This window comes from Rosa rugosa, chromosome 7 (genome assembly GCF_958449725.1).
Source record: "Rosa rugosa chromosome 7, drRosRugo1.1, whole genome shotgun sequence".
NCBI classification, from domain to species: domain Eukaryota; kingdom Viridiplantae; phylum Streptophyta; class Magnoliopsida; order Rosales; family Rosaceae; genus Rosa; species Rosa rugosa.
In genome coordinates this window covers 23,780,900-23,793,506 of record NC_084826.1, presented here as the reverse complement: position 1 = coordinate 23,793,506, position 12,607 = coordinate 23,780,900, and the positions used below count along the sequence as shown (strand labels likewise).

The following is a 12,607-nucleotide window of genomic DNA, read 5'->3' as shown; positions in this document are numbered from 1 at the left end:
TTTTATGCAGGAAAAGATGGCAACTTTTATTCCTGAGAAATCAGAACAACTACAATGGTTACTCTACTAGTTCCCCTAGCATGGTTTCTCCTCTATTTTACAAACCAACCACATCATTCTTCAAATACATAAAACTCCACAACCATCACTAACCCGATGAAAACCTCCTAGCAACTAAATTCTTGATACCAGGTTACTTAAACTTGGATTTCTACTAGCCATTTATACATATCCTCTTTTGGGATAGGGATGGTAAAGGTTAGTAATCCAGTTGCAGGGTCATATTCAAAGTCCGTCTCAACTCTATCAACGGTACACTTCAGGGGACGCTGAGAAGAGTAAGCTCCAAACCTTCCACATCCTCTGGTTTTGATGGTGATTGTGGCAGTTGAAGATCTATTCTCACTGAGAGAAGTGGTAAGCTCCGAAGAAACTTCGCCGTCAGAAGCCAGATGGATTACAACATGCTCCACAGCACCACTGGAGTTGAACATGTCAAGCAGGCCTATTGGAGCAAATGAGATGTTGGGTGTAACCTCCTACAGCATAGAAAACCATATTATTCAGTGAACCCTGCTACTATTGACAATTGTGGGATGAGACTTTAATTAGGACTCTAGAAAGACTAACCTTGAGAGGACAGAAATGGAAGAGCTCATACTCCAGGACTTTAAGTGTCACTGGCACTGAAACATCTTTTGGCAAACGAAACACCTCTCCTGACATTTGGAAACATATCATATTGTTAGAAAGCTAAAGATCAGGATGTAATGTGGAGTATAATTTTACAAAATTTAGACGACTGCAACTAGGATCTTTCAATATCATATTGTTAGAAAGCTAAAGATCAGGATGTAAACGTATTTGTACCTGACTTATGGGCATAAACTACTGTTTCTCCATTCCAATCATCACCAGCAATTTGGGCAAGGCTATCAACATCAATAGCACGAACAGAACCAGTGAGGGTACCAGGAGATGCATCATGGATGCGGATCTTCTTTTCAACCTTGCACCAACCAGCCCCTTGACAGTTGAATACACCAACAACACCAGAGCACTTGTTCACATTCCATATCTTGAGCAAGCTGCAAACAATTCTTAAATCAGACTTGCTTGCATATTGGGATGCACACACACTGAGAAGCAGAGAGAGTCAACTGAACAAACCTGGTTCCATCTCTTGCTGGGTCAGCAAAGAGACAATCACGTGTTGGCCTACCAGGTAATTGAGCACGGAGGACAGATCCATCAGGCAGGACCAGCTTCCTCAAAAGATCGAAGTTGTGGTTTCCAGGTTTATCACTGTAAAATCAATGCCCATAATATGCATTAATATTCATGCCCGACCTAGATTGCACATCCACAAATAGGAATACTAAGTTTAGCTGGCATATAGCCTACCTGACATAGATTGCACATCCACCAATAGAACGAGCTGCACCATGATAATCCGCTGCTGGATGTAAACTCTGCAAAGTAGAAATTATTTGATCAGTATCACATATAAAAGAACCAAATGTAATGGATTAATGGAGGCAAGGTAAACTATTTTATACCATCGTAAAACCATTGTACTGTTATTGAGCATGTACAAGAGCCCAACTAATTTTAGGGACTTGGGGGAAATGGATTTTCACAAGGTTTCCATACCAAAGCACAATGAAGTACCAAAATACAACATAAAATGCTTCTTATTTCACTTACATGAAACATATCCCAGTCTGGTTGCATAAACTCGCCAAGGAAAAGGGTGTTATAAGCCACAGAAGATATATGAATCGTGTGAGAAGCAGGATCCCGTGGGTAGAAGTCATCAGAAGCTCTCACAACAGCAGTCTGCTTGGAACTATATAGCCCATCAGTGTTATGACACATGCAAGAAATGCATCCGTTGTCAGGAAAGTTCCGAGCAACCGAAGCCTCAAGTGCCTGGTGATAGCTTCGGGTCAGAGAAACTCTGCCACCATGACCAGACCCAAGAGTCTCAATGATGTTCTGTACATCAACCTTAACTCCATCCACTCCACAGGAAGCCAAATACGCATGAAGCTCATTGTAGAAATTGAAAACTTTCTTTGGATGCACCAAACCAAGACCGTGAACAGATAAGCTGTCAAAAACTATGTCAGGTTGGTTTCCCATCACACCAGGAGATGAGACTGGATATGCCAAAGCAGTGTCATAATGCTCCATGCCAGAAGCAGCTGGTTTCACTCCACCCCAGTACCCAGCTAAAGCATGCCATACATACACAAACCTGTGGCAGAGAGGAACAACAAAAAAAATGGTTAGTAACAGCGCTGGTCCCTAGCAAATTTTTATTTTTTGAAATTTTTAAATCGAGAAAACATCAGCAAACGTCCAGCAGAGTCCATACTCTGCCATCCTAAAACATGCAATCGTTCACTTCGGAATCGAAACTGTAATGTTTATCCAAACTAAACCGATCACTTTATCTGAGAAACAAAAAGCGCCCATTCAACATTTGATCTGATCAAAAAAAAACATTTGATCTGATCCATTACTCTACACCATCAAAATTATGTTTGAATAATTTCTAATATGTAATTACTTACATGTTACCATCTATATTTATGAACTGCAATTCTGGAGGTCAAGAGTTCATGGATTTCATACAAATACCTTAATATGCAAGTAAATAAATATTCACATATCCATATAAGAACCAACTGACAGTTCATCACTTATCACTAGTCTGATAAGATACAGCAACTCGGAAGGAAAAAACAAAGATAAAGTACCAATCATTTATGACCACTTACTTCACATTGTGATGCTGCTTCGCTTCATCAACAACATGTTTCAGGCCTGAGACTTGCTCACTCTGTCCATTCTTTTGGAATTTTTCATTCTCTTTTATTCCTGTAAGCATACTTGCAAACCTGCAAATAACAAACTGCCGATCACTAACCAACTCCTTCAATAAATGAGAGCCAACAACACAGTACTAAAAGAAAACATATATGCTTGCGAAGAAGGCAGGAAAAAGTGATCCTCCTGACTTAGGCCAATCATGCGCCTTTAAAAGATTTAAAGCTACCAAATTTGATGAAGCAAAAAAGATGACTCATTTAAAATAAAGAAGAGATATGAGCCCTTACTGTGCTCCTTCTTGTACTACAACATTACTATCCTTGGGTTTACTTTCAATTTGTTGCCAACCATCATCTACGATTAGAAATCGCGTAGGCGTCCCTCCCTCATTCAAGCTGCAGGTATTCCATAACAGGAACACAGTGATTAGATAAATGTGATTATGAATTGAACATCCGGGGAAGTAACAAGTTCATTTCATAATATCATTTCTGATTACCTTTTAAGACCATCCACGACACCCTCAGCTGTGACATCGGTATAGAAAGCATCCCATGTGCACCAGCCAAACCAGTCGAGGAAAGAAGGCAACTACACAAAACCAACAGAACAGAAATGAGATTGATTCAGGCAACACCAGCACTGTGCCATTAAACTGTAGGCCACTGATTACATGAAGAAAACTTACCTTTTTCTTCTCACGATGGACAAAGGTTTGCATGTGTTTTTCTACAGCCCTGTCCGATGAAATTTATGAGATCGAGGAAATAATATACCAAGATTAAAAAAGAAAATACACAAGCCTAACAAAAATCACACTATATGCCTAGTCTAATAACAGATTTACAAAGAGAGGAAACAAACTATTCAAAGCAAAAAAAAAAAATGAAAGACTTACTTTACAGCCTGGTTGATAACTTCAAATGGATTAGTTCCAGCATGCACGTAAACAAGGCAAAGACCTTGATTGGTTTGAACATCAGAATCTCCTGCAAAACCAATCACACACCAGAAAAAAAACAAGTCGTTTTGGTTCTCTTTCGAACTCGATCTGTGTTCTGTTTTTGCTTTCCCAAATCCTACTAAACTCCACTTATTTGATTGATTTGAATGAAACCTAGTGTGATTATGGGTGGTCTCTCCAGCCCAACTGTGATCACATTAATGACAGCTCCACCCCAGATTTTCAGATGTTTTTATCTCCCTTCATCTTTGGCGGGCGGGATGGGGCTCATTAACAGGAAAACATGGCCTCATATAATGGAATGACAAAGCCATTCAAGCAATTAGGTGTATATTGTGTACACCAAATACTTTTGTTTTAGGACCATAATCTACTCACCACTCTCGAGGCATATCTCCACTTCATTCCGCTCGTTTCCTTGGAGAACCGAACGGAACTGGCCCTCCAGCAGAGGAAGGAAAACTGTGTAAATGGTAGAGGATTCTTCACTTCCTTCACCATCATTCTTGGTCTCCACAAGCATGAATTGGGTCTCCAGTGGAACTTCTTTCCCACACGACCCCATCCTCTGCGTCATCCACCATAGCTTAAACCGGAAAAGGCACATGAACCGCTGACCCCTGCCATCACAGTAATGAAACCATAAAGTGAAATTCAAAGCACAACAATCATTAGCATAATATCTGTATGTACGGCTCAAGTTACAAAGCTTCGAAAGTTTGTTATGAAACTACTCACTCTAAAACACCGACAGGGAAGACATGGAGGCTTTTGCTGTGAGAGGCGGTGGCGCCAATGAAAGCACCAGCAACGAGGCCGACACCGGATCCTGGAGTGAGCACAATGTTTTCCGGCACTCCGGTCAATATGGTCTTTCCGTGAACCACCAGGTTTCCATCGTTGATGGAAATGTTTGGAGTGACAGTCATGGTTGATTGAGACTTTGAGAGAGCACCCAAGTACTACTGAGTCAAAACATAAATCCCCATAATTGATCAGAACAAACCCAACAAATTAGAATTCCAGATCATGCAAATATCAATGATTTTTCATCAATACAAAGAATTATGTTTATGGTAACAAAATTTAAGAACCCAGGTGAGGAGAATAAGGTGGCTTTTGCATGCTGGCACAGGGGTTTATTTGGTAATAATTAAAATTGATACAGGAAAACAAAACAAAACCAATTATCCTCAAGGGGATTTTGAATCAACATCAAGTTTTGGGCCACAAAAGTTCGGGCCTTTGCTGAAAGCCTGAAGCTTTTTTTGCCTAGAAGAGCCAAAAACAGAGAATCAAAATAACTTTGATGCTGACTAACAAGAAATCAAACAGCAACTTTGGGATGATTTTGAATCAACATCCGAGAGTTAATTTAACCACATTAGCAGCGGCCATTGAAGACCAAAATTAAAGCACCGCCTTTTAGAATTAGCTCAAGTTTATTTCCTAACCACCAAGAACTCACCAGAAGGCAGAGCTTTCTTAACCCTCTAGAAAGAGAGGTCAATTAAGCTGGAAGACGAAAACCCACTCAGAATTAAAAGCGCGCACGAAGGAAAGAATGGGCTTGGAAAATAATGCACGGTCACAAAGCTAAAGACGTGAGCTGAAATGAAGAGGTTTGGTGGGGGTTTATATAGTCCCGACCGTGTTAAACTTCGAGCAACTTCCATCCTCGATTCTTCCAGATATTGCCACGTTATATTCCATCACTGGATATTGTTTTGGGTTTTTTTTTTTTTTCCTTCTCTTTTCTTTTTCCTTTTCTGACTGATAAATTTTGTTGTCTGTTTTTTACATTGAAATGATTTTGTCTGGAATCTTGAAAAAAGTAATTGATTTGATTTTTTCAGTTAGGATAAAAGATCTTTAATAGTTTCATTTGTGATTTGTGATTAGACATAGAGATTACATTGAGCAAGTCCACCTGTTGGGTCACCAGGTCACTTACTATTCAGTGCTTTTTATGTTCATTTCCACCTTTTGGGTCACGGACACAGTTTCCAAACTGACCTGGGTCACTCTAGGTCACTTTCTGGGTCAATTTCGTAACCTGCAAACTGACCCGGTGACCAAAGTCAGTTTGAAAACTGTGCCCGTGACCCAAAGAGTATAAATAAACACTAAAAAGCAGTGAATAATAACTGACCCGGTGACCCAACGAGTGAACTTGCTCTAAGAATAACAAAGTTTTTTTCTTTATAAACTTTCAGTGAGCCTAAAGATAATAAGTACACAAAGAGTGAGATTCTCACTTAAGAACTCATGTTACTACTTTGAGGGCTAATATTACTATTTTGAGGACTCCTTTTATCACTTTAAGACAATTGTATACATGTCATACGTTAACATATTGTAGAATTTCCCAAAACATACATAGTAAACGAATAAACTTGGTACAAATTCATTTTCATAAAACATTATAGCAAAACAATTGCAACATATATCAAAACTGAAGTCATCGAAAAAAATATCAAAACTGAAAAACCATGATCAATGTGACACGAACTACTCCAATGGACTATGAACCATTTTTGAAATTTACTTCTTCTATGTTTATGGTTGTGGACGTCATGATTTTTTGTGTTTATTAGCCAATGGTCATGAATACATGTTGCCAAATTATGTAGCTCTTGACTTTCGATTGTTCGAGTCACTTGATGAATGACAATCTCTGTTTTCGGAGTGATTGTTTTGACTGTTCAACTGTTTTTACGGAGATTGTTTAGTCAGTTTGATCACCATTCTATTAGCGCTCGTTAAGAAAATAATGTTACTTAGTATTTCTCTTTTCGAGCTGTTTACCGACTACACTTTTGCTTCTTTCATTTTCTCGTATTTTATAAATTTGCTTCTTATTAATGAAGTATAGGCTTAAAGATTAATTTATTACTTTATTCTATGGAAAATATTTCGTTATCATTAATCTCATTTTCAGGTTGTCATCGATTATGTCAGAAGTTCCTGTTGGTATTTTAAAATTTTTAAATCTTTAATTTAATTTAATTTGATTTTCAATTTTCAATTTGTAACTTATGCTTTTAATCCTATAATTATTTGGGGGTTATAGGAGTTTCAATTTGGATTTAATTTTCTGATTTTATGGTGTGTTTTATGATGGAGGTTACATGAGATAATTGGAGCCTATAAAAGGCTGTTTGTTTCCCAAGTTGTTAACAACGGATTATCTCTACTCCTCATTTGCATACTACCGCTTCGATTACTACCTTCCATATTTTACTATTATTTTGGGCAACGGTTCTGTGACTTGGAGATTCTATCCGACTATGAACGTGCTCATAGCGGACTTTTGGTTGCTTGTATTGGGGTCGTATCTTGAAGTCTTGTAGACCGTCAGCACCTGCACGTAGGGAGGCTACAAAGGCTTTAGGACAGTGTCTTTTGACGTGTTTCACCATACCAGGCTTGTTTTCTCACTTTGGTTTTACTATATATATTATCTATTAGTCTATCTACTTTTATCTTAACTTTTTCTTTCTTTTATTTTACCAAATTCATTTTCTATTTTAATCAATTTTACAAAGGAAAAAACACAAATTTTTACAACAGTTCCTCCCTATAATTGAGGTTAATTCTTCTGGTTAAGTTTTAAGTTATACAGCATGATTGTCAATCTAAATAGTTTATCAGTAAAGTCTGCAATCTGCATACTCACCTTGTATGATTGAATCCGATAACGATTGAGTGGTGAATTATCATTATATTGAAGTGAGAGAATACCTTAGGGAGAATATTTCCCATAGAATATAGTTCAGATATTTTTGTTGGGTTTCGAAACGCACATGCATGGGATAGAGATGGAAAAGTTGTTTATTGTCAAGCTTTGTATTTTACTGGCCGCCCAGATTTGGCCAGAGTGACTTCTGAGTCACTCTGCGGCTGCCTTTGCTTACGAAATGGGAAGGTTGGTGAGAATGTTTTGAACGGCGGTGCCATCTTTTTACGACCATGAGGTAATGTTTTGGCCATAAATGTAGGCAAGGGTTACCTCAGTTTTTATCATCCACAGCTTTAATATCTTGCATCATCAAAGATATGATTGCCAGCAGTTCTCAAATTCTATTCTTTTTTCATTATGGAAAAAAAAAAAAGTTCTATTCTTTTTCCTTTCAATCCCAAAGAATATATGAGGGTAATCTAATTTTGTTGACCAAAATAAAGAAGCCTACTTTTGGAAAGTAATCACAAAATTCAGGACTTGGCTATTTTCATACTTCTTTTCCTTTTTAATTCATATAGAACTTGGCAGATAATACTATAAAGAACAAAATTTGACCTCAAATTTTTTTTGCCTAAATAGGATCCACTAGTTACATGATTAGTAAGTAGTAGTAACAAGCTGTTAGTGAGCTGGCCGGCTGGTTATTAGAATAATTGACATTGTGAATGTTTATAAAATTTAAATCTCACTGACAACATAAGATGAATGAGAGTAGAGTTAATAAAAAAAATTTATTAAAAAAAAAAAAAAAAACAAGTAGACTCAATTCTAATTGAAACAATAGTGAAGATAAGAAACAATAACTTGGACTGAAATCGCTACTTCATTACACATATGAGAAGTGTAATTTCACAAACCATACTTGAAACTTTTTTTTTTTTTTATGATCAGGTTAGTTGTTAGTAACTCACACACCCATGCAGTGGTATCCCAGCGCCAGGACACCTGCACCGACATTGCGGCGAAAGCCTGGCAAAGCCAGACTAATCCACTGCACCGCAGACGCACGAACCCAAAAGGTCCCTCAAATCTGCTGGCCACGGGATGAAGCTGGGATTCGAACGCTAGACCTGGGGGTTCCAGACTAGGCCATTCGACCAACACACCACACCACGTGGTTACCATACTTGAAACTTTGAAAGCCAAACTTTGCAGTAGATATGAGTGGAATGGTGGCCACGTATGAAAGCAAAGTGTCAGAATCACTCTTTCACAAGCCATATTCTAAATTTTGCTTTCTCTAAAATTATCTTTTCTCGTAATAGTTTTAGACTCTCATTTGTAGTATGAGTCTCATATCTCATTCCATAAACTCTTCATCATAATTTGTAATCCTCAGATCTCATTAAGATCGAATAATTAGTACTATTCCATATTTTAATAACAATGGACGTAATAATTAAAAAAACAGACCGACTTTGCCAAACCCGATCTAGGAACCAACGACACCAACACTTCAGGATTTATTCCACTAGACCACTACTCGCCACAGACTATAAAAAACCATTTAAAAAGAAGGAAAAAAATAGCCCAAGATTGATGTATTAAAAGTTCGTAGCACTAACAAAACCAAACTTTATATATTGGACGAGGTCTGTTGTGTGCGTCGGACGAAGATTCGTCATCATCAACTAATGCAAAACTTTAGATACTGCGTAATGAACAAAAAGAAGAGAGTAACAATTTTTATTGTTCTAATCTAATAATGAAGAAAATAAAAATTCTACAAATAGTTCTATTCTTTTATATTAGAAAAGTTATTATCTGCACATTTTAAACAGAAAAAAGGAAGTACTTTCTTCGTTGGATCAGAACCGGCCATTTGGTTGAAGCACTTTCATCGAATTAATGTCCAATCCCTTTGACCTTTGCTAACCTTCGAATTAATGTATGTTTAGTCATAGAAGAAAGTCATAATGGTGTCCTATATAAAGAGATTCTTACGGAAGGTAGGTGCACCACGTCTGTCCTATGTAAGAATTTCTCACCCTATATCTCTATTTATAGGACACGAAACCTACTAAAATAATAGAGACTATCAATTGTGTATAAGAATATGTGCTGCTTAGTGTTCTTAATCAAACCATATGAATTATTCCTGAGATGTAGTCCCCCCATTAAAGAGTAGTGCTAGAGACACCAAAATATTATACCAAATTCTAATCCCAAATGATGTGGCGTTTGCCACCTCATCTGAAGTAATTTCCAACATGTAATTATGTCAATTAATTATCATTTTATAGTTTCCAACATGTATAAAATTAATTAATTAATTAATTATAATTTTTAAAGAAAAAATGAGAAAACAATGTTTCCCTGCAATCCCAAAAATTGATCTTCAAACACCAGGGATATTCTCATATACCACCAGTCATCATCATCCTCATCTCATGCTACACCAAAATTTGGAACCCAAGAGACGGAAACTCATCTAGAATTTGGATAAATAAAAGAAGGTGTTGCGTATGAAAATTCAAAATCAAGAAGATGATTATGAATATAGCAACCACAATGCATAAATTAATTGGCTTTGTAAATCATAATCAAAAGGGATTATGATGAAAAACTGTGAGTTAGCTCTTACTAAGAGATTAAGATTATCTATGCACTGTGATAATCTTATTTTTGTCAGTGCTAGATTTTCATCATCCTAAAGAACATATCTTTGTCAACAAATACAAATCTATAGAGAAATTAATTTAGCCATTTGAATCCATTTGATTGGTTCCAGAAATTAAAAGAGAGAACAAAGAACTTACTTTTTTTTTTTTAACAATATAATTTATTGGGTGACTGCGACATATGGAGGATGAGGTTTTGGATTTTTTAGGATTTATCAATAAATGAGTTTGTGTGCTTGCTGGATTGATTAACTTCACCATATTAACTTAAGCAGAAATTCTAATATCTTAGAGATGAATAAACTAATTTAAAAACATGCTCTAAATAAGAAAATAAAAAATTACAGCTTGAATTGTTGGAGGTTCATTAGGGCTGATGTGGTCAATGCCATGTCATTTGGGATGGTTTTTTTGTATAGAATTTTGGAATCCAAAGCATTTTCCTTAAAGTTAAGTGTATATTTTTCTAAACCCCTTTCAAAAAAAAAAAAGTATATTTTTCTAAACACTAAATAATACATTTCCAACTTGAAAAATAATTTTTTTAGTTAAAATAATAACACATATTTCTTTTGTTTTCAAATTAAAATTCAATCTTTTTAAATTCCTTTTTTAAAAATTATTATAAAATTGAAAAAAAACCTAAAAAATTTCTTCAAAAATTTCTCTTTTTTTATTTCCTAATTTTATTAGATTTTTTGAATTTTTTTATAGTTATCTGATAATTTCGTCTAAAAAAGATTTTTTTTTTTAACAATTGAATTTTTATTTGAAAAAAATTATATATGTAACTTTTTCTTTAAGTAAAAGAAAAAATTTCGAAAAGTTGGAAATGTATTATATAGTGTTTAGACAAATATACCCTCAACTTTAACGGTTTCTAACGAGAGATTTAACGAGAGTAACTTAAGTGTATGATAAGGGAAAATTTTAAGAACAGTCTCTGACAAATGGCCCACTTCGAATTTCGGTACATTATCTTTCAAAAAAAAAAATCAAAATGGTACATGAAGTTGTAATCCAGACCCTAAATGTTGTTACATCCACCATTAGTCAATGTGATTTTGGTCAAATTTATAAGGTCAAATCCGTCTCTTCAAGGATTGATAAGAAGGAAAAAAAAAAAAAAACAAAGAGGGGGATATGTGCTAAGCTGAAAAGAAGAAGAAGATGGGAGATTTTTCATGGGTTTCATTTCTTTACCCTAAATTTGTGTTCCTTCTATATAAGAAGACGCATATCGGGTATTTGAGTAGTACTTGCCTACTCTTTTTTTTTTGACACAGTAATAGAGATTTCATTTAATCCCAAAGCCAGAACGGCACATACAAATAAGCCCTATATGCTTGTACCCTACATCAGTGGTCAAGCAGGTAAGGGAATACGGGTACCATCCACTAGTACAATGAAGTTCACTTATTTGAAAGCCTACAAACTATGACAATTCCATCAATACAAAGAAAACTATTGTGAATCTCCCTTCGTCAATGCACTCAATTGTGGTACTCCAGAAGATTCATTAACTAGATGTAAAAAGAACCCATAGCATGTAGACTAGAAACACACAAAGTGTCCTGATTGGGCCGAAACCCACTAGGTTCCCCAAAATGTAGGGAGTTATTTAGAAAAAACTAAATCTGTAGCAATTAGGCAAAGTTTAGAAAGAAAAAACTGAAAAACTTAAATGAGGCCCAAGAGGGCAGCCTCAAGGAAGGTCAACTCCAAGCCCAACAAAACTGGCTTGACCCAAGCCCAGTCATCATCTCTTCTACCCTGCAATTGAAACGAAGCCGCAGCTCAACCGCTGCCACGCCTCCATGTCGCGCACTATGACTCGTGCCGCCTTGATTCCTACCGCCACGACCTTCGTCGTCATCAGAATCACACGACCCGACCCATGCTGCCATGGATTCATGAAAGCAAAAAGCTGGGCAGCCCGACCGCAAACGTATCAGAGATCACACACAGGAATCCACCACCACACCACCTTGCCAAGATTTGGAGCCAAACCTCCCAAGAAGAACAGTCCCCGAGCAAATAGTCCTCGTTCGGCAGCCGACCACACACGTCAGAGAGGCCAGAGGCCAGCCCAAACGGCTGCCGCCACCGGACGAGGTTAATCTCACCGAATCAGAAGAGTCGGCCTTTAGATGCCGCCAATAGTACTTGCCTACTCTAAAGATCATTTTGAAGGTTATATTACCAGTTTTATTCAAGAAACTTTTGAATCTTGAATTATTTATGTTTTAATAATAAGGATACAATTGGAATTGATGTTACCCATATTCATGCACAAACCAATATCAAAAAGAAAAGTAAAATATATTTTCGGTACCCAAATATTGGTACCCAAACTAGTGGGAAATTTACTTTCCCATTCTCATGGGAAAGACCAAGGAACGAATTCCTTTTCCGTGAATCAAACGAGGCTTACGGTAA

General features: G+C 36.7%; 1 protein-coding gene across 2 annotated transcripts; it reads right to left on the bottom strand.

Moving 5' to 3' along the window:
* On the bottom strand, positions 1-5,428 carry LOC133719847 (probable galactinol--sucrose galactosyltransferase 2). 2 transcript variants are annotated; one of them, XM_062146033.1, is made up of 14 exons: positions 5,271-5,428; positions 4,541-4,767; positions 4,181-4,422; positions 3,737-3,827; positions 3,527-3,575; positions 3,338-3,429; positions 3,126-3,233; positions 2,787-2,906; positions 1,708-2,260; positions 1,405-1,472; positions 1,171-1,305; positions 871-1,088; positions 631-719; positions 1-539 (listed from the first exon to the last, which is right to left on the bottom strand). In XM_062146033.1, exons 2-14 carry the CDS (start codon positions 4,729-4,731, stop codon positions 198-200), a joined length of 2,298 nt encoding a protein of 765 aa, XP_062002017.1. In that variant the 5' UTR covers positions 4,732-4,767; positions 5,271-5,428; the 3' UTR covers positions 1-197. The 2 variants fall into 2 exon arrangements, with proteins under 2 accessions (XP_062002017.1, XP_062002018.1); XM_062146034.1 differs by having other exon boundaries at positions 4,541-4,764; positions 5,271-5,423.
* Positions 5,429-12,607: the final 7,179 nt, after the last annotated feature.

Bases quoted from the DNA above. Each gene is read 5' to 3' on its own strand.
- LOC133719847 (XM_062146033.1), bottom strand. From the start codon at position 4,731: ATGACTGTCACTCCAAACATTTCCATCAACGATGGAAACCTGGTGGTT. The intron at 4,423-4,540 runs GTGAGTAGTTTC...CTGTGATGGCAG, and splicing joins TTCCCTGTCGGTGTTTTAGA to GGGTCAGCGGTTCATGTGCC. The intron at 3,828-4,180 runs GTGAGTAGATTA...TTGGTTTTGCAG, and splicing joins GGAGATATGCCTCGAGAGTG to GAGATTCTGATGTTCAAACC.